This window comes from Plectropomus leopardus, chromosome 14 (genome assembly GCF_026936395.1).
Source record: "Plectropomus leopardus strain MGB_pleo_1.0 chromosome 14, ASM2693639v1, whole genome shotgun sequence".
NCBI lineage: Eukaryota > Metazoa > Chordata > Actinopteri > Perciformes > Serranidae > Plectropomus > Plectropomus leopardus.
The window spans coordinates 517,777-539,469 of record NC_142189.1 but is presented as its reverse complement, the minus strand read 5'-3'; the positions used below and the strand labels follow the sequence as shown (position 1 = coordinate 539,469).

Here is a 21,693-nt window from a genome sequence, read left to right as displayed (position 1 = left end):
AAGCTGTTTAGAGGTGTTTTCAGCCATTTTTGGAACGTGCCATTTTTTGACATTTTTGCCATACTATAGCCTTGCCTTTTTTGTTTGTCATTTTTTTGGACATGCATGATTAGGGTGTTTTTGGCCGTTTTTGCAAAAGTCTTTGCTATGGCGTGACTTAGCACGCTATTTTAGGATGTTTAGAGGTGTTTTCAGCCATTTTTGGAACGCGCCATTTTTTGACATTTTGCCATACTATAGCCTTGCCTTTTTTGTTTGTCATTTTTTGGTCATGCATGATTAGGGTGTTTTTGGCCGTTTTGCAAAATTCTTTGCTATGGCGTGACTTAGCACGGTATTTAAAGCTGTTTAGAGGTGTTTTCAGCCATTTTTGAACGTGCCATTTTTTGACATTTTTGCCATACTATAGCCTTGCCTTTTTTTCGGTCATTTTTTGGACATGCATGATTAGGGTGTTTTTGGCCGTTTTAGCAAAATTCTTTGCTATGGCGTGACTCAGCACGCTATTTTAAGCTTTTGAGAGGTGTTTTCAGCCATTTTTGGAACGTGCCATTTTTAAAAATTTTTGCCATACTATAGCCTTGCCTTTTTTTTGTCATTTTTTGGACATGCATGATTACGGTGTTTTTGGCCGTTTTTGCAAAAGTCTTTGCTATGGCGTGACTAAGCACGCTATTTTAACCTGTTTAGAGGTGTTTTCAACCATTTTTGGAACGTGCCATTTTTTGACATTTTTGCCATACTATAGCCTTGCCTTTTTTTTGTCATTTTTGGACATGCATGATTACGGTGTTTTTGGCCGTTTTGCAAAAGTCTTTGCTATGGCGTGCCTCGACACGGTATTTAAAGCTGTTTAGAGGTGTTTTCAGCCATTTTTGAACGTGCCATTTTTTGACATTTTTGCCATACTATAGCCTTGCCTTTTTTGTTTGTCATTTTTTTGGACATGCATGATTAGGGTGTTTTTGGCCGTTTTTGCAAAAGTCTTTGCTATGGCGTGACTTAGCACGCTATTTTAGGATGTTTAGAGGTGTTTTCAGCGATTTTGAACGTGCCATTTTTTGACATTTTTGCCATACTATAGCCTTGCCTTTTTTTCGGTCATTTTTTGGACATGCATGATTAGGGTGTTTTTGGCCGTTTTTGCAAAAGTCTTTGCTATGGCGTGACTTAGCACGCTATTTTAGGATGTTTAGAGGTGTTTTCAGCCATTTTTGGAACGTGCCATTTTTTGACATTTTTGCCATACTATAGCCTTGCCTTTTTTTCGGTCATTTTTTGGACATGCATGATTAGGGTGTTTTTGGCCGTTTTTGCAAAAGTCTTTGCTATGGCGTGACTTAGCACGCTATTTTAGGATGTTTAGAGGTGTTTTCAGCCATTTTGAACGTGCCATTTTTGACATTTTGCCATACTATAGCCTTGCCTTTTTTCGGTCATTTTTGGACATGCATGATTAGGGTGTTTTGGCCGTTTTGCAAAAGTCTTTGCTATGGCGTGACTTAGACACGGTATTTAAAGCTGTTTAGAGGTGTTTTCAGCCATTTTTGGAACGTGCCATTTTTTGACATTTTTGCCATACTATAGCCTTGCCTTTTTTTCGGTCATTTTTTGGACATGCATGATTAGGGTGTTTTTGGCCGTTTTTGCAAAAGTCTTTGCTATGGCGTGACTTAGCACGCTATTTTAGGATGTTTAGAGGTGTTTTCATCTATTTTTGGAACGTGCCATTTTTTGACATTTTTGCCATACTATAGCCTTGCCTTTTTTTTTGTCATTTTTTGGACATGCATGATTAGGGTGTTTTTGGCCGTTTTTGCACAAGTCTTTGCTATGGCGTGCCTCGACACGGTATTTAAAGCTGTTTAGAGGTGTTTTCAGCCATTTTTGGAACGTGCCATTTTTTGACATTTTTGCCATACTATAGCCTTGCCTTTTTTTCGGTCATTTTTTGGACATGCATGATTAGGGTGTTTCTGCCGTTTTTACAAAAGTCTTTGCTATGGCGTGACTAAGCACGATATTTAAAGCTTTTTAGAGGTGTTTTCAGCCATTTTTGGAACGTGCCATTTTTTGACATTTTTGCCATACTATAGCCTTGCCTTTTTTGTTGGTCATTTTTTGGACATGCATGATTAGGGTGTTTTGGCGTTTTGCAAAAGTCTTTGCTATGGCGTGACTTAGCACGCTATTTTAGGATGTTTAGAGGTGTTTTCAGCCATTTTTGGAACGCGCCATTTTTTGACATTTTTGCCATACTATAGCCTTGCCGTTTTTTCGGTCATGCATGATTAGGGTGTTTTTGGCCGTTTTTGCAAAATTCTTTGCTATGGCGTGACTAAGCACGCTATTTTAACCTGTTTAGAGGTGTTTTCAGCCATTTTTGGAACGCGCCATTTTTTGACATTTTTGCCATACTATAGCCTTGCCCTTTTTTTTGTCATTTTTTGGACAGGCATGGTTAGGGTGTTTTTGACTGTTTTTGCAAAAGTCTTTGCTATGGCGTGACTTAGCACGCTATTTTAGGATGTTTAGAGGTGTTTTCAGCTATTTTTGGAACGTGCCATTTTTTGACATTTTTGCCATACTATAGCCTTGCCTTTTTTTCGGTCAGTTTTTGGACATGCATGATTATGGTGTTTTTGGCCGTTTTTGCAAAAGTCTTTGCTATGGCGTGCCTCGACACGGTATTTAAAGCTTTTTAGAGGTGTTTTCAGCCATTTTGGAACGTGCCATTTTTGACATTTTGCCATACTATAGCCTTGCCTTTTTTGTTTGTCATTTTTTTGGACATGCATGATTAGGGTGTTTTTGGCCGTTTTTGCAAAAGTCTTTGCTATGGCGTGACTTAGCACGCTATTTTAGGATGTTTAGAGGTGTTTTCAGCCATTTTTGGAACGCGCCATTTTTTGACATTTTTGCCATACTATAGCCTTGCCTTTTTTTTCGGTCATTTTTCGGTCATGCATGATTAGGGTGTTTTTGGCCGTTTTTGCAAAATTCTTTGCTATGGCGTGCCTCGACACGGTATTTAAAGCTGTTTAGAGGTGTTTTCAGCCATTTTTGGAACGTGCCATTTTTTGACATTTTTGCCATACTATAGCCTTGCCTTTTTTTTCGGTCATTTTTTGGCCATGCTTGTTTAGCGTGTTTTTGGCCGTTTTTGCAAATGTCTTTGCTTTGGTGTGTCTTAGCACGCTATTTTAGGATGTTTAGAGGTGTTTTCAGCCATTTTTGGAACGTGCCATTTTTTGACATTTTTGCCATACTATAGCCTTGCCTTTTTTTCGGTCATTTTTTGGACATGCATGATTAGGGTGTTTTTGGCCGTTTTTGCAAAATTCTTTGCTATGGCGTGACTAAGCACGCTATTTTAACCTGTTTAGAGGTGTTTTCAGCCATTTTTGAACGCTACCATTTTTTGACATTTTTGCCATACTATAGCCTTGCCCTTTTTTTTGTCATTTTTTGGACAGGCATGGTTAGGGTGTTTTTGACTGTTTTTGCAAAAGTCTTTGCTATGGCGTGACCTAGCACGCTATTTTAGGATGTTTAGAGGTGTTTTCAGCTATTTTTGGAACGTGCCATTTTTTGACATTTTTGCCATACTATAGCCTTGCCTTTTTTTCGGTCAGTTTTTGGACATGCATGATTATGGTGTTTTTGGCCGTTTTTGCAAAAGTCTTTGCTATGGCGTGCCTCGACACGGTATTTAAAGCTTTTTAGAGGTGTTTTCAGCCATTTTTGGAACGTGCCATTTTTTGACATTTTTGCCATACTATAGCCTTGCCTTTTTTTCGGTCATTTTTTGGACATGCATTATTAAGGTTTTTTTGGCCGTTTTAGCAAAATTCTTTGCTATGGCGTGACTCAGCACGCTATTTTAAGCTTTTGAGAGGTGTTTTCAGCCATTTTTGGAACGTGCCATTTTTAAAAATTTTTGCCATACTATAGCCTTGCCTTTTTTTTGTCATTTTTTGGACATGCATGATTACGGTGTTTTTGGCCGTTTTTGCAAAAGTTGTTGCTATGGCGTGACTAAGAACGCTATTTTAACCTGTTTAGAGGTGTTTTCAACCATTTTTGGAACGTGCCATTTTTTGACATTTTTGCCATACTATAGCCTTGCCTTTTTTTTTGTCATTTTTTGGACATGCATGATTACGGTGTTTTTGGCCGTTTTTGCAAAAGTCTTTGCTATGGCGTGCCTCGACACGGTATTTAAAGCTGTTTAGAGGTGTTTTCAGCCATTTTTGGAACGTGCCATTTTTTGACATTTTTGCCATACTATAGCCTTGCCTTTTTTGTTTGTCATTTTTTTGGACATGCATGATTAGGGTGTTTTTGGCCGTTTTTGCAAAAGTCTTTGCTATGGCGTGACTTAGCACGCTATTTTAGGATGTTTAGAGGTGTTTTCAGCCATTTTTGGAACGCGCCATTTTTTGACATTTTTGCCATACTATAGCCTTGCCGTTTTTTCGGTCATGCATGATTAGGGTGTTTTTGGCCGTTTTTGCAAAAGTCTTTGCTATGGCGTGCCTCGACACGGTATTTAAAGCTGTTTAGAGGTGTTTTCAGCCATTTTTGGAACGTGCCATTTTTTGACATTTTTGCCATACTATAGCCTTGCCTTTTTTTTCGGTCATTTTTTGGACATGCATGATTAGGGTGTTTTGGCCGTTTTGCAAAAGTCTTTGCTATGGTGTGACTTAGCACGCTATTTTAGGATGTTTAGAGGTGTTTTCAGCCATTTTTGAACGATGCCATTTTTTGACATTTTTGCCATACTATAGCCTTGCCTTTTTTTCGGTCATTTTTTGGACATGCATGATTAGGGTGTTTTTGGCCGTTTTTGCAAAATTCTTTGCTATGGCGTGACTAAGCACGCTATTTTAACCTGTTTAGAGGTGTTTTCAGCCATTTTTGGAACGCGCCATTTTTTGACATTTTTGCCATACTATAGCCTTGCCCTTTTTTTTGTCATTTTTTGGACAGGCATGGTTAGGGTGTTTTTGACTGTTTTTGCAAAAGTCTTTGCTATGGCGTGACCTAGCACGCTATTTTAGGATGTTTAGAGGTGTTTTCAGCTATTTTTGGAACGTGCCATTTTTTGACATTTTTGCCATACTATAGCCTTGCCTTTTTTTCGGTCAGTTTTTGGACATGCATGATTATGGTGTTTTTGGCCGTTTTTGCAAAAGTCTTTGCTATGGCGTGCCTCGACACGGTATTTAAAGCTTTTAGAGGTGTTTTCAGCCATTTTTGGAACGATGCCATTTTTGACATTTTTGCCATACTATAGCCTTGCCTTTTTTCGGTCATTTTTGGACATGCATTATTAAGGTTTTTTTGGCCGTTTTAGCAAAATTCTTTGCTATGGCGTGACTCAGCACGCTATTTTAAGCTTTTGAGAGGTGTTTTCAGCCATTTTTGGAACGTGCCATTTTTAAAAATTTTTGCCATACTATAGCCTTGCCTTTTTTTTGTCATTTTTTGGACATGCATGATTACGGTGTTTTTGGCCGTTTTTGCAAAAGTCTTTGCTATGGCGTGACTAAGCACGCTATTTTAACCTGTTTAGAGGTGTTTTCAACCATTTTTGGAACGTGCCATTTTTTGACATTTTTGCCATACTATAGCCTTGCCTTTTTTTTGTCATTTTTTGGACATGCATGATTACGGTGTTTTTGGCCGTTTTTGCAAAAGTCTTTGCTATGGCGTGCCTCGACACGGTATTTAAAGCTGTTTAGAGGTGTTTTCAGCCATTTTTGGAACGTGCCATTTTTTGACATTTTTGCCATACTATAGCCTTGCCTTTTTTGTTTGTCATTTTTTTGGACATGCATGATTAGGGTGTTTTTGGCCGTTTTGCAAAAGTCTTTGCTATGGCGTGACTTATACGCTATTTTAGGTTGTTTAGAGGTGTTTTCAGCCATTTTTGGAACGCGCCATTTTTTGACATTTTGCCATTCTATAGCCTTGCCTTTTTTTCGGTCATTTTCTGGACATGCATGATTAGGGTGTTTTTGGCCGTTTTTGCAAAAGTCTTTGCTATGGCGTGACTTAGCACGCTATTTTAGGATGTTTAGAGGTGTTTTCATCTATTTTTGGAACGTGCCATTTTTTGACATTTTTGCCATACTATAGCCTTGCCTTTTTTGTTTGTCATTTTTTTGGACATGCATGATTAGGGTGTTTTTGGCCGTTTTTGCAAAAGTCTTTGCTATGGCGTGCCTCGACACGGTATTTAAAGCTGTTTAGAGGTGTTTTCAGCCATTTTTGGAACGTGCCATTTTTTGACATTTTTGCCATACTATAGCCTTGCCTTTTTTTCGGTCATTTTTTGGACATGCATGATTAGGGTGTTTTTGGCCGTTTTTGCAAAAGTCTTTGCTATGGCGTGACTTAGCACGCTATTTTAGGATGTTTAGAGGTGTTTTCATCTATTTTTGGAACGTGCCATTTTTTGACATTTTTGCCATACTATAGCCTTGCCTTTTTTTTTGTCATTTTTTGGACATGCATGATTACGGTGTTTTTGGCCGTTTTTGCAAAAGTCTTTGCTATGGCGTGCCTCGACACGGTATTTAAAGCTGTTTAGAGGTGTTTTCAGCCATTTTTGGAACGATGCCATTTTTGACATTTTTGCCATACTATAGCCTTGCCTTTTTTTCGGTCATTTTTTGGACATGCATGATTAGGGTGTTTCTGCCGTTTTTACAAAAGTCTTTGCTATGGCGTGACTAAGCACGATATTTAAAGCTTTTTAGAGGTGTTTTCAGCCATTTTTGGAACGTGCCATTTTTTGACATTTTTGCCATACTATAGCCTTGCCTTTTTTTCGGTCATTTTTTGGACATGCATGATTAGGGTGTTTTTGGCCGTTTTTGCAAAAGTCTTTGCTATGGCGTGACTAAGCACGCTATTTTAACCTGTTTAGAGGTGTTTTCAGCCATTTTTGGAACGTGCCATTTTTTGACATTTTTGCCATACTATAGCCTTGCCTTTTGTTCGGTCATTTTTTGGACATGCATGATTAGGGTGTTTTTGGCCGTTTTTGCAAAAGTCTTTGCTATGGCGTGCCTCGACACGGTATTTAAAGCTGTTTAGAGGTGTTTTCAGCCATTTTTGGAACGTGCCATTTTTTGACATTTTTGCCATACTATAGCCTTGCCTTTTTTTCGGTCATTTTTTGGACATGCATGATTAGGGTGTTTTTGGCCGTTTTTGCAAAAGTCTTTGCTATGGCGTGACTTAGCACGCTATTTTAGGATGTTTAGAGGTGTTTTCAGCCATTTTTGGAACGCGCCATTTTTTGACATTTTTGCCATACTATAGCCTTGCCGTTTTTTCGGTCATGCATGATTAGGGTGTTTTTGGCCGTTTTTGCAAAAGTCTTTGCTATGGCGTGCCTCGACACGGTTTTTAAAGCTGTTTAGAGGTGTTTTCAGCCATTTTTGGAACGTGCCATTTTTTGACATTTTTGCCATACTATAGCCTTGCCTTTTTTTTGTCATTTTTTGGACATGCATGATTACGGTGTTTTTGGCCGTTTTTGCAAAAGTCTTTGCTATGGCGTGCCTCGACACGGTATTTAAAGCTGTTTAGAGGTGTTTTCAGCCATTTTTGGAACGTGCCATTTTTTGACATTTTTGCCATACTATAGCCTTGCCTTTTTTTTCGGTCATTTTTTGGACATGCATGATTAGGGTGTTTTTGGCCGTTTTTGCAAAAGTCTTTGCTATGGCGTGCCTCGACACGGTATTTAAAGCTGTTTAGAGGTGTTTTCAGCCATTTTTGGAACGTGCCATTTTTTGACATTTTTGCCATACTATAGCCTTGCCTTTTTTGTTTGTCATTTTTTTGGACATGCATGATTAGGGTGTTTTTGGCCGTTTTTGCAAAAGTCTTTGCTATGGCGTGACTTAGCACGCTATTTTAGGATGTTTAGAGGTGTTTTCAGCCATTTTGGAGCAGCCATTTTTTGACATTTTTGCCATACTATAGCCTTGCCGTTTTTTCGGTCATGCATGATTAGGGTGTTTTTGGCCGTTTTTGCAAAATTCTTTGCTATGGCGTGCCTCGACACGGTATTTAAAGCTGTTTAGAGGTGTTTTCAGCTATTTTTGGAATGTGCCATTTTTTGACATTTTTGCCATACTATAGCCTTGCCTTTTTTTTTGTCATTTTTTGGACATGCATGATTACGGTGTTTTTGGCCGTTTTTGCAAAAGTCTTTGCTATGGCGTGCCTCGACACGGTATTTAAAGCTGTTTAGAGGTGTTTTCAGCCATTTTTGGAACGTGCCATTTTTTGACATTTTTGCCATACTATAGCCTTGCCTTTTTTTCGGTCATTTTTTGGACATGCATTATTAAGGTTTTTTTGGCCGTTTTAGCAAAATTCTTTGCTATGGCGTGACTCAGCACGCTATTTTAAGCTTTTTAGAGGTGTTTTCAGCCATTTTTGGAACGTGCCATTTTTAAAAATTTTTGCCATACTATAGCCTTGCCCTTTTTTTTGTCATTTTTTGGACAGGCATGATTACGGTGTTTTTGACTGTTTTTGCAAAAGTCTTTGCTATGGCGTGACTTAGCACGCTATTTTAGGATGTTTAGAGGTGTTTTCAGCTATTTTTGGAACGTGCCATTTTTTGACATTTTTGCCATACTATAGCCTGGCCCTTTTTTTTGGATATGTATTTTTAGGGTGTTTTTTGCCGTATTTGCAAAATTGTTTGCTATGGTGTGACTTAGCACGCTATTTTAAACTGTTTAGAGGTGTTTTAAGCCATTTTTGAAACACACCATTTTTTGACATTTTTGCCATACTATAGCCTTGCCTTTTTTTCGGTCATTTTTTGGACATGCATGATTAGGGTGTTTTTGGCCGTTTTAGCAAAATTCTTTGCTATGGCATGACTCAGCACGCTATTTTAAGCTTTTTAGAGGTGTTTTCAGCCATTTTTGGAACGTGCCATTTTTAAAAATTTTTGCCATACTATAGCCTTGCCTTTTTTTTTGTCATTTTTTGGACATGCATGATTATGGTGTTTTTGGCCGTTTTTGCAAAAGTCTTTGCTATGGCGTGCCTCGACACGGTATTTAAAGCTGTTTAGAGGTGTTTTCAGCCATTTCTGGAACGCGCCATTTTTTGACATTTTTGCCATACTATAGCCTTGCCCTTTTTTTTGTCATTTTTTGGACATGCATGATTAGGGTGTTTTTGACTGTTTTTGCAACATTGTATGCTTTGGCGTGACTTAGCATGCTATTTTAAGATGTTTAGAGGTGTTTTCAGCCATTTTTGGTACGTGCCATTTTTTTTGACATTTTTGCCATACTATAGCCTTGCCTTTTTTTCGGTCATTTTTTGGACATGCATTATTAAGGTGTTTTTGGCCGTTTTTGCAAAAGTCTTTGCTATGGCGTGACTCAGCACGCTATTTTAAGCTTTTTAGTTGTGTTTTCAGCCAGTTTTGGAACGTGCCATTTTTTGACATTTGTGCCATACTATAGCCTTACCTTTTCGATCATTTTTTCAACATGCTTAATTATTACGTTTTTGGTCTTTTTTTCAACATTGTACACTATGACGTGTCTCTACAAGATATAAAATGTCGTATTCAGTCTGTTTTTTTTTTTTTACATGTCAGACATTTTTGACAACATACTGTATTATGACATTTTGGTGCCATTTTGGGTCATTTTGATGACATCTTTTACTATGATGTTCTGGTGAAATTACCTAGATGTACTACACTATGATGTTTTCATGATATTGTTATGCCCATCTTGTCTAGTAGCAAGGAGTTCTACACCACAACAACAAAACTATTATCTTATTAAAGATTACTGAGCTGAATTAAACCTGTCATTGAAGTCAGCAGTCAGCTTTTATGTACAATTTTAAGTGTTGAAGTACTTTTGATGCACATGAAGACAATGCTAAACTTAACACTATCAAACTAAACTTAACCAAGTTAGGTTTGAAAGGCATCAGCCTTCTAGGAGGAGAAACACGCCAAGGATTGCATGTTTCACACTTGTGAATAATGGATATTTAACACCAGCCATGTCTCTGTCTGTCCTTCTGTCTCTCAGAGATCGTAACTGGTTTGAAGTTTAGCAGCGACTGCAGACACCTGATCACAGTGTCTGGAGACAGGTACGTGTCTGCTGACTGAGTCCAAAGTTCAGCATATGTTTAGGACATTTTGTAAATCAAATCAACTAAAAAGAATGAAACGTCTATCTGTGTGTGTGTGTGTGTGCGCATGCGTGCAGCTGTATCTTTGTGTGGCGTCTCAGTCCTGAGTTGACCATTCGGATGAGACAGCGGCTCGCTGACCTCCGACCTCCCAGCAGCACTCAGACCTCCCAGAATCCACCTCAGCAAAGAGCTTTGAACCTCAGGTGAATGTTGGACACGTTTCACGGCTGCTGATAACCTCACAATATGTGAGAAATTATCTCACAACTGGTATGTGTGTGTGTTTCTTGCACCAGGGAGGTTTCGTCTCCTCGAGTCGTTACAATGTCGTCTGACAGTGACAAGGAGGAGGAAGACGAGGAGGAGGAGAGCAGCTGTCCTTATGTGGTCACAGCAGGATGCTTGGAGGAGGAGGAGACAGGTCTGTTACCATGGTGACACAAATGCTAATGTAAATAGTGCTGAAATATTTTTGACATGCTATGACTTTTGTAATTTTGTAAATTTTTTTGTCATGCTAAACTACCACTGTTTCACTGAAGTTTTTCTCGTCTCTCTCTTCACTCTGACTCATGAGTATGACATAATAAAGTATGTCGAAAAATGTCAAAATGTGACATGTCCAAAAAACAACTGAAAGCCACTTAGTTTAGCATGTCGAGACGCGTCATAGTAATGTAAAAACCAGCCAAAAACATCATAATGTAACGTGTCGGAAAATGGACCGAAAAAGTATAGTATGAAAATTAATCATACTGTAGTACAACTCTTTTAGCTCATTTTTTTTCATATTATACTATGACTTGGTAAAAAACAATTGTTGTACAATACTACAACTCTTTTAGTGAATTTCTTTTTATACTATAGTACGCTTACTAAAATAATTTTTGTCATACTATACTACAACTCTTAGTTAAGAATTTTGTCATACTACACTGTGATTCTTTTAGTGAATTTTCTTGTCACACTATGACTTTTTAGTAAAGTATTTTTTACTATGACTCTTTTAGTATTTTTTTTTGTCATACAATACTACGACTCTTTAGTGAATATTTTTGTCACACTGTGCTATGGCTCTTTTAGTAATTTTTTTTGTTGGAAAATATCAAAATATGACGTTCAAAAAACAGCTAAAACCACATAAAATAGTTTCGAGACATGTCATGGTATACTATGTCAAAAAAAGCCAAAAACATCATGAAGTAGCATGTCAGAAAATGGACTGTAAAAGTCATAGTATAGTATGGAAATATTTTATGTCATACTATACTACTCTTTTAGTGGATTTCTTTTCATTCTATAGTACGACTCCTAGAAAAAAAAATGTCATACTATATTAGGACTCGTGTAGTAAAATGTTTTTGTCATATACTACAACTTTTAGTAAAAAAAATTGTCATACTATTTTTTATTTACTTTTTACTCTTTTAGATGTTTGAAGTTTTTGTCATACTCTACTATGACTCTTTTTTTGGGAGGGGGCTTTTTTCGCCTTTCTTTGACAGAAAAGAGTGTTCATGTGAAAGGGGGACAGAGAGGGGATGACATGCAGCAAAGGGTTATGACATACTATACTGTGACTGTTGAAATGATTTTTTATGTACTATACTATATTTATAACATACCTTTTGAATGATTTTTGACAAACTATACTCTGAACTTTGTTTTCGACATACTATACAATGACTTTTTCGACACAGTTTTTATGACATACAATTCTGTGACTTTTTAAGACACACTATAATACGATGATGACAATTAGTGATTGTTTTATTTACAGAATATACTTTCATTTTTTGAATGAATATCTTTGACATTATTACACTGTGATGTTTGGAACCAAATACTTACAACATAGTATACTCTGACTTTTCCAAATAAATGTGTTAATGTTTATTGACTCTCTGACATCATTTATGTTTCATTCCAGCTGGGAAGGAAATACTCAGTTAAAGTGTCAAACCATATTGACGTACAGTACTCTAGTAAAAGTACTTTGTTTCGTTACACTGCTGGTTTGTGTTAAATGCTGAATTGTTGCTCTTCAATAAATGAGTAAAATAAATTTTGTCCCATTTTATTTTTTTTGCAGAAATGTCTGATGAGAAGTTGGACTCTCAGTGCTGCAGGAAGGTTGGTAGATGTGATGATCTGCATTACATTTTTGTGTTTACAAAAAAACCCGACTGGAAATCTGAAACAATCATTCTAAATGTGTGTGAAGTGTGAGCTCTGCAGGTATCATTCAGAAAACAGACGTGTACCTCAGTGTTTCTCTGTGGCCCTCAGGAGGCGCCCGGCAGTCGACTTCCTCGCCGTCGATGGTCCAGGAGGACGGGCAGTGACGGCGTCCTGATGGTGAAGTCCATGTTAGACCTGAGACTGCTGGACTCGTACTGTCCGGACAGACAGGAGGAGCAGCAGGAGGAGCAGCAGGAGGAGCAGCAGGAGGTCAGAATAACAATAAAAACAACCACAAACCAAATTCCATTCAGAAAACCCCTCATTTTAGGATGAAGTTAACCTCACCTTTTTGTGTGGCACACTTAGGTGAAGACACGCCCCCTCGCTGTTAACACCTCCCCCTACAGCCTGAAGAGGAGGGGCCCAGGTGTGGAGGTGGGGCTTCACAGGACCAATCAAGAGCTGGGGAGCACTGTCAGTCTGCAGGTCCCCTCTGCATGGGTGAGAACACAAACACGATCAAACTTCCTGGAGCTTTTGATCGAATTTCACAGTCTTCAGCAAACAGAGGCGTCCCTAGGGACAGAATGTAACTGAGTACATTTACTCAAGTAAAGCACTTAAGTATAAATTCGAGGTATTTGCCCATCCATCCATCCATTGTCATCATCCAGACGAGATGTGTAATCCCTCCAGCGCATTCTGGGTCTGCCACAGAGCCTCCTAACAGTCAGACGTTTTCTGAAACACCTCCAGTGGGAGGTGCCCAGGAGCCATCCTGATCAGATGCCCGAACCACCTCGACTGGCCCTTTTCGACGCCGAGGAGCAGCAGCTCTACTGCGAGCTCCTCCCGGATGTCCCAGCTCCTAACTCTTGCTCTGAGGCTGAGCCCATCCACCCTGCAGAGGAAACTCATTTTGGCCGCTTGTATCTGTGATCGCAACCTTTCGGTCCTAACCAGAGCTCATGACCGTAGGTCAGGGTTGGGAAATTGATGGACTGGTAAATCGAGAGCTTCGCCTTCTGGCTCAGCTCCTTCTTTACCCCGACAGTCAGATGCAATTCCCACGTTACTGCAGACGCCGCACCAAACCGCCGGTCCATCTCACGCTTCTTTCTACCCTCACTCGTGAATAAGACCCAGAGATACTTGAACTCCTTCTCTTGGGGAAGCAACTCTCCCACCACCCAGAGGGGACAGTCTGCCATTTTCCGCCAGAGAACGATGGCCTCAGATTTGGAAGTGCTGACCCTCATCCGAACCGTTTCACAGTCTGCTGCAAACAGCCCCACTACATGCCGGAGGTCACGGTGTGATGATGTCAACAGAACCACATCATCCACAAAGAGGCACAGGCCAACCGATACCCGTCCGCTGCTTCAGGAGACCCCCGGGCCAAGGAAGCCGGAAAGGCCTTCTTCCTCAGGCTGATTGCCTCCCTCACCGTTGGTGTCCACCAGCAGGTCCTCTGGTTGCCTCCAACAGCACCAACGACCTTCTGACCACAGCTTCTAGTAGCCGCCTCCACAATGGAGGTTTTGAACACAGCCCACTTGGATTCCATGTCCCCAACCCCAACCTCCCCCAGGATGCGCAAGAAGTTCCTCCGGAGATGTGGGTTGAAGACATCGTAAACAGGGGCCCCCGCCAGCTGTTCCCAATTCACCCTCACTACACATTTGGGTCTACGGGTCTGCTCAGGAACCTCCCCCACCACCTGATCCAACTCACTTATAGAATAGGATATTTTGTCATAAATTAAATTCAATGAAATTAAGAGTTTGTGCAGTCCAGCCACAATCATTAGTTGGTTAATCAGTCAGTCTATTAACATGAAATTGATTTCAAAGTATTTTGATAAACATTTGAGATTTTTTGGACCTGGTCGAGTTGACGGTGTGTGACTCTGTCCAGGCGGACGATGACGAGGCGAGGACCAATCAGAGGCCAGACTTTATCCGGCTGTCCAATCAGAGCCCTGAAAGGGAGGTGCTGGTGCTGTATCCTGACCAATGGGAGGACAGAGTGAGCCTGGCAGGAAGGTAGGACTGTTTGTTGATGACATCATCAGCAGATTCTGTCTGTGTCCGATGTTTTAAACCCCGCCCCTTCCTGTCAGTGAGTTCCAGGTGAAGGAGGCGTGTCCCGTTGCTACAGGCGGACGTCAGGACAAACCCAGTCCCGACAGTGGCTGCTCACTGGGATTCAGCTCCTCACTGTCCAGTCCAGTCAGACCTGCAGGAGACGGTGAGACAGAGACAGAGACAGAGACACATACAGACACAGAGATTCTGTGTGTCTGTCGCTAACTAGTACCCAGTCGTACTCTTTTTTAACCCCTCTGTCTCATCTGTTAGACTCGGAGCCCACAGAGCCTCTCAGTGTGGACGGAAACTCCTCTGAGCCGGAGGAGGATGAAGAGGAGGGAGGAGGAGGAAGAGGAGAAGGAAGAGGAGGAGGAGGAGGGGTCAGGTCCTCTCAGGTCGTCCCTCAGACTCCAGACCAAGAAGCTTTCCTGAAGGAACACTTTGTGACACTGAGCGACCTCTCAGGCTCAGGTACAGCTACAGTTATAGAGACACACATCAAAACACATAATTAATAAATAATTTATAGCTGCAATTTTGCACAAATTAGATTTTTTATGTTTGGGGGGGGCGGCCTTGAACCTTGAACAACGCATCTGTCCTTGTTTTATATAAGATTCACGTTTCTTTGTTTCTGTCCCTGAAATAAAATTACATTACATCACCTCTGGAACATCAGCACCATCCACACCTACAAAAACCTCAACAGCATGAAAACCATAAATACCTTCAACACCGTCACCGCTGTCAACACCAACACCATCTACATGACAACATCATATCAGAATCAGAATCAGAAGCAGAAAAAGATTTATTGCCAGGTATAGTTAACACAATACGAGGAATTTGTTCTGGTGGTTTGGTGCAACATAAATATAGAAAAAAAGAAAATGAATGAAGCGAACTCACGGGGGGAATAAAAAGGTTTGCAGTTGATAATAAAAGATTCCAGATGAGGAGAGCAGTGCTGAAGGATCACTGTCACGTCGTTACACCAGCCACTGTTCGTGTAAAAACAGATACCGCCACCTTTCATCTTGCCGGACAGCTCCGTGTGGCGATCCGCTCTGAGGAGTTGGAGTCCTGCCAGCTGCAGCGCAGAGTCCGGTGTCGTTCCACACAGCCACGTCTCCGTGAGGCACAGAACAGAAGATGAAGAGAAGTCTCTGTTCTTCCCCAACAGTAGCTGAAGTTCGTCCAGTTTATTTCCCAGTGAGCGCACGTTGGAGAGAAACATCCCAGGTAAAGGTGTGCGACGTCCGCGCTTACGGAGACGCACAAGCGCACCGGCGCGTCTCCCTCTCCTCCGGCGCTTCACTGCATGAGCCAAAGTGAGTGCACCTTTGACCAGAATGTCCAATAAATCCACAGAAGGCGCAATAAACTCCGGGAAAAAATCATCAGGGGTTGAGGCCCTGATGTTCATGAGCTCTTCTCTGGTGTAGGAGCAGAATTAACAAACAAAACAAGACAAAACAGTGCGCACCAACACACCGAGGCAGCCATCCGCGGCGCCATCTTGAGTGACCATATACATCGTGAACAGCACATACACCCAAAACAGTGTTCACACCACAGATAGTGTTAACACCGTTTCACTGTCACACCTTCACAGCTTCAACACCAAAAACAGCGTCAATTCAATTCAATTTAGCTCACTTATTAATAAAGTCAATTATCACAGAACACAGTTTGCCTCAGAGGCCTTGACTGCATACGACATCCCTCTGATATTAGACCCTCACATCGTCTCAGGAAAAACTCCCCCCCAAAAAAAACCTGTAACAGGTGGGAAAAAACCATTAACACCATAAACAGTGTTATCATAAACAGCATCAACACCATTAACAGAGTCAACACCGTCTCACCATGAACATTCCACCATAATCAGCTTAAACACCATAAACAGCGTTAACCGTAAACAGCATCAACACCATATACAGTGTCAATATCATAATTAGCTCCAACACCATAAACAGCATCAACACCATAAACAGCATCAACACCATAAACAGCGTTAACTATAAAAAGCTGCAACACCATAAACAGCTTCATAAGCTTCAACACCATAAACAGCTTCATAAGCTTCAACACCATAAACAGTGTCGACATCATTAACAGCATCAACACCATAAACAGATTAAAAGATGTTTGCACAGACCTGAGGGGGACGAGGCTGCTCTGATTTCTGTATCTGTGTCTGTGTTGGCAGGAAGTCCGAGTCGAGGGTCTCACAGCTCCAGCGAAAGTCTCAGCATCTCCTCCAGGTTCCTCTCCCAGAATTCAGCTGGAAGGTAAAGATCCACTTCCTGTTTCCTCACCATGTGTCGTCTGATCAGAGGAGCTGAAAGTCCAAATCCTTCTGGTTCTGGTTCTGGTTTGTTGTGTTTCTAATGTAAAGTCTCCTCTGTTCCTCAGTCGGGCCGTGGTTCCTCTCCCATCTCGGACCACCAGAGGAGGAGCAGGAGGAGGGGAGGTGAAAGCCCGTCCTCTAGTCTCAGAGGTCCGACCTCTCATGGAGGAGAATCAGAACCGGACCCAGGACAGGAGGGTGTCATTGAACCAGGACCAAAACCAGAAGCACAAGCAGGACCAAAAGTTCTCCTTAGAGGAGCCCGTACACTCGCAGGACCAAACCTTGTCTCCTCAGGGCGGGGAGCAGATCCAGAAGGGGTCAGATCCACCTCAGAGTCGGGCAGAGGCAGAGGAGGAGGCGCCGGTCCAGCAGGCCCACCGGCCCTCACCACTGAAGAAGAAGGTCCAAACTGAATCCAAGAGGAACCTGGGCTCGACGGCCCGGGCCGCCGCATCCCATCTGAACTCCTCTGCTGGACTCCGGAAGACCCAGTCAGTCCAGAGTCTGCTTAGCGACACAGGTGAGAAACGCCAAAACACACAGGTGAGACTCAACACGCCAAAAACACACAGGTGAGACTCAACACGCCAAAAACACACAGGTGAGAGTCAACTAAATTTCAAGGATTTGAGGACATTTGTAGGATTTTTGGACATTTCTCAGATGTTTGGACATTACTCGGATTTCAAGATCAGATTTTAGGACATTTGTCAGAGTCCAGGACATTTCTCAGATTTTAGGACAGGATTTTAGGACTTTTCTAGAATTTTAGGTCCTAAAGGACCCTGGACTTGACCTCAGGGACGGTGGGTCTGTTTTTAGACCTGAATATAACACCGTGTCTCTCTCCGTAGGTGACTGCTCTGTCTCAGCCTCATGTCCATCCAGAGACGTCCCCAGTGAGCTGCTCCTCCTCCCACAACGTCCCACCACCCTCCCCTCCTCTCCCAGACGCCCGCCATCTGTAGCCCCTCCCCCTCAGAGACCCAGCCCCGCGGCATCCCCACGGTCCCCCCAACAGGAAACAGCCGCCGCTCCGTCTGTTGTCGCCACCCCGAGGAAGTCTTTGTCCTCCTCTACTTCGGTGGCGTCTCGGTCCTACATGAGCCCCACCGCCAGCTCCATGGCCAAGATGTCACGCTCCGTCTCCGTGGGCGATGGCCTCAACATCCCGGAGTCTGGCGAGGATCCTGCAGTGACATCGTCAGCGGCAGTGACCTCGTCCTCTCAGGTCAAAGACACTCCTCTTGTTGCCGTGGTGCCCTCCATCACAGCTTTGGCCATGCCCCCCAACGCCGTCGTCGTCCCAGTCGTCGTCACCTCCTCTTCGTCTCTGGGTAACCATGGTAACCAGGCGGGCGCTCCTCCCCGTGGCCTCCAGGCTCGAGTCCCCGGCAGCAGCAGGCAGCTTCCAGACAAGCCCTCCCTGGCCTCCTTGTCTTCCTCATCGCGGCCGCCTCCGGTCTCCGTCTCCCCCCTGACTCCCCCCCAACAGGAGGAGGAGCCTCAGACTCCTGCAGGCAGCGGGGGCGTGGAGCAGAGAGACGACGCAGGTTTGGACTCTCCTCCTCCTCCTCCTCCTCCTCATCCCTCCATCCTGTCACATCTGGGCTCAGGGCTCTGGCTCCGCCCCTCACCTGTAGCGTCCTCTTCATCACTCCTCCTCCTCCTCTTCATTACTCCTCCTCCTCTCGCTCCGTACCGACGGGTGAGACGTTTCACTCCTCTTAGGTTTTGTATCTGTCACTTCTTCCTCTCTACACGTCACGTCTTTTCGTTTCTTCTTCACTCTCTCAGTTCGGTCACGTTTGTTTTGAAGGAAAAGTTCAAAAAGTGTACTTGCACATAGTGAGGACCCATGTGTTTTAGCACCGAGTGGGGACATAATTGGAACATGAGGACATTGAAGGCCTGTTTAACCCCTTGAAACCTGGAGTGACATCAGTTTCCTTGTGCTGTGTTAAGATGCCTTTCACAAGCTATTTAACCCTTAAACCGAAGCAATCCGGTCAGATTTCTTTTACAACATGAAGCAATCTGGCAACAAGCAACCAGGCAAGAAGTGTCCTGCAAAAAAAAGAATTTAGTAAAAGGTGAAAAGAAAATGACCTGAAAATTTGTTTAAAAAAGAGAGGAACATTTAAAGATATTAAGGAAAAACTTTCCAGAAAATTATGTATAATCCTTATGACCATATATTTAGTATTTTATTTTAGAAAAAAAATGTATGCCTTTAAATTGTTGTTTTAGTTTTTTAATTTATTTTTTTCTTGTTTTAAAGCAATTTTCCTGTTCCTTTTTTAATTCTTTTTAACTAAGTTATTATTTCTTTAATAAAGTAAAAGGAATAATCTGTGCCGACAGGTCCCTCACACGTCAGCAATCATTAAAAAAAGCAAATCCTCTTTATGTGGATAGCATCAGGTCGGGGTTTGCATGTAGTCATGAAGGTTGAGGTAAGGGGCCAGGTGATGCCCTGTGTCAGCGAGGGTCCTCACAAACATAGAAATACCAGTATGTGTGTGTTGTTGTTGGTAGAGTGACCTTACCTCTCTCTCTCTCTCTCTCTCTCTCTCTCTGTGCAGATCAGCCAATCAGCATGGAGACGTGCAGAGCTCTGACTAATGAGCTGACGAGCTGCTTCAGGAAAGCCACACACCTGTACAGACAGGTGAGTTGGTCATGTGACTCTGTGTCAGACGCTCATAAAGTCAATGACGTGTTGGAGTGTGAACTCACCTGAGGGATGCTGTCTGTGTCCCCACCTGTCAGGGGAAAGAAGTCGCCTAACGAGGCTTTGAAAAGTCTTTATAAAGTCTAAAGTCTTTATGAATTAACAGAAATTTTAAAAGAAAAAATTATTTTGTTTTAAAATCACTAGAAATTCAAAAGAAGAAAATTGCCAAAATGTAAAAAAGAAAAAAGAAAAATTTCCCCCAAATTTTATAAATCCTAAACATTTTTTAAAAGAAAATATTTTTTTTTTTTAGAAATTAACCAATATTTTAAATGGAAAAAGATCTCCAAAAATTTTTAAAAATGAAAAATTTTAAATAAAAAAATAAATAAATAAGTTAACGTGCAGTCCGATGCTCACCTGTCTCTTCTCCTCCAGGTGAGTGGCTCCTCCCACGATGACTCCGCCTCCGACCAGCGTCAGATGGCTGGCGTCCTTTCAGAGGCCTTCCAGACGATGAGGGCGGAGCTCGACTGTCTGCCGCTCGGCACCGCCGGCACTCCGGGAGGAGGGGGGGGGCTGGGAGGAGTGGGGGAGGCGAAGACGGCGGCGCTGCTGGAGGAGTACTCACTGCTGCTGCTGCAGGCCGTCCACCGCAGGATCAACAACGCCACAGACTGAACACGCCTCCTCTCCACCTCCTCCTCCTCCTCATCAGCCTTTTTCTTTTCAGCACTCCCTCCTCCAGAACATCTCCTCCTCTGTCATCGTCTCCTCCTTTTCGCCCCTCGCCTCCTCCTCTTCAGTCTGCTCCTCTGTGTCCAAGTTCATCGTCTCGTCTGGCTTTTCTTCTCCTCTCGCTCTCATCCTCATCTACTTTACACCTCCTCCTCCTCCTCCTCCTCCTACTCCTCCTCACAGATGAAGGACCTGAAGCCATTTTGATTTTGTGGACTTTTTTCCTCCTTTTTTACACAGCTCTCTTTGTCCTCTTAAAGTCTTACAAGAGCTTTTTATTAGAAGTTCAACTTTTTAACAAGTTGTTTTTTAAAGACATTTTTCCTGTTTTTTTGTTTTCTTTCGTTCCCGCCGTTTGTTTGGAGGGAACCTGATCAGCTGGTTTGGATCATTCTTGATTAGTCCCGTAGAGACGTTGATGTTAGACCGTAGAGACTTTTTAAAGGAGCAAACAGCAATACAAGACTCTGAACAAACTTTGTTGTTCCTCTGTTTGATGTAAATGTTGTTTCCTGACTTCACTTGAATCTAAAACGGACTTCCTGTTTGAACTGAGCGAGACGTTTAGTTTGTATTTATTCTGCCGATGTTTGAACACGGAGCAGACGCGTTTTATTATTGGACGTTAACAGGAGGATGTACATTTTTATAGCTGTTATTACGGAAACACTTTTGGGGCTCGTCGGGTTTAAATTTGGGGTTTGATTGTTTTTAACAGTTTGTTGTAACAACAACTTTCTCACTAACCAACAGGTCAAAGTTCAGTTGGAAATCTTTTCATGTTTTTGTCTAAATTTAATAAAAGTTTGAGACTTTTTCTGAATTTTGAGGGTTTTTTTTAAATTAATGTTATTAATATTTACAGGGTTCATACATATTTTTGCCAATACATTTTCAGGACTTTGAGATAAAATTTAAAGACCAAACATTCTCTGAAATGACCATCGATACGCCTTATTGGTTCTTCTTCATCACGTTTTTAAAAATGTATATTATTTTAAAAAACAAAAACAAATTCAGAGCATAATTATAATTGAGAATTCAAATATAACTAAGGGACCGTTTGTTATTTATGAGAGGGGAGGGGAGGGGCAAAAAGGTGAGCCATGTCAGTTTTTTTTTAACACTGGGGAGGGTCCGATGGTTTTATGGCTTAAGGGAAGAGGCATGCAACTTTGAGTGACTGGATTGTGTTTTTTATTTTACTGCCATTTTTTTTCTTTAAATAGTTTTGGTAATATTTTCTTTTAAATTAGCAATTTTCAAATGAAAAATGTAGGTTTCTCTTTCAAATCTTATTTTTTTTGAGAAGAAAATATTTTGGTGATTTTTTATTCTTTTTAACATTTTTGGAAATTTTTACAGATACATTTTTGGCCTTTTTTCAACAAATTAAGCAATGTATTTTTCTTTCAAAAGTTCTGGTGAATTCTTTG

At 41.6% G+C, this 21,693-nt stretch overlaps 1 protein-coding gene across 2 annotated transcripts in view; it reads left to right on the top strand.

Annotated features, from left to right (window-relative positions):
* mapkbp1 (mitogen-activated protein kinase binding protein 1) overlaps nt 1-21,080 on the top strand; it is a 98,215-nt gene extending 77,135 nt beyond the window's left edge. For both annotated transcript variants that reach the window (XM_088087086.1, XM_088087087.1), the window contains 14 exons: nt 10,104-10,167; nt 10,287-10,415; nt 10,509-10,633; nt 12,305-12,345; nt 12,502-12,663; nt 12,763-12,897; nt 14,314-14,441; nt 14,519-14,646; nt 14,757-14,957; nt 16,699-16,780; nt 16,905-17,362; nt 17,697-18,395; nt 19,428-19,513; nt 19,958-21,080. In XM_088087086.1, coding sequence (XP_087943212.1) covers nt 10,104-10,167; nt 10,287-10,415; nt 10,509-10,633; nt 12,305-12,345; nt 12,502-12,663; nt 12,763-12,897; nt 14,314-14,441; nt 14,519-14,646; nt 14,757-14,957; nt 16,699-16,780; nt 16,905-17,362; nt 17,697-18,395; nt 19,428-19,513; nt 19,958-20,200 — 2,681 coding nt within the window. In that variant the 3' untranslated portion in view covers nt 20,201-21,080. The remainder of the gene's footprint in view (nt 1-10,103; nt 10,168-10,286; nt 10,416-10,508; nt 10,634-12,304; nt 12,346-12,501; nt 12,664-12,762; nt 12,898-14,313; nt 14,442-14,518; nt 14,647-14,756; nt 14,958-16,698; nt 16,781-16,904; nt 17,363-17,696; nt 18,396-19,427; nt 19,514-19,957) is intronic.
* The last annotated feature ends 613 nt before the right edge of the window (nt 21,081-21,693 follow it).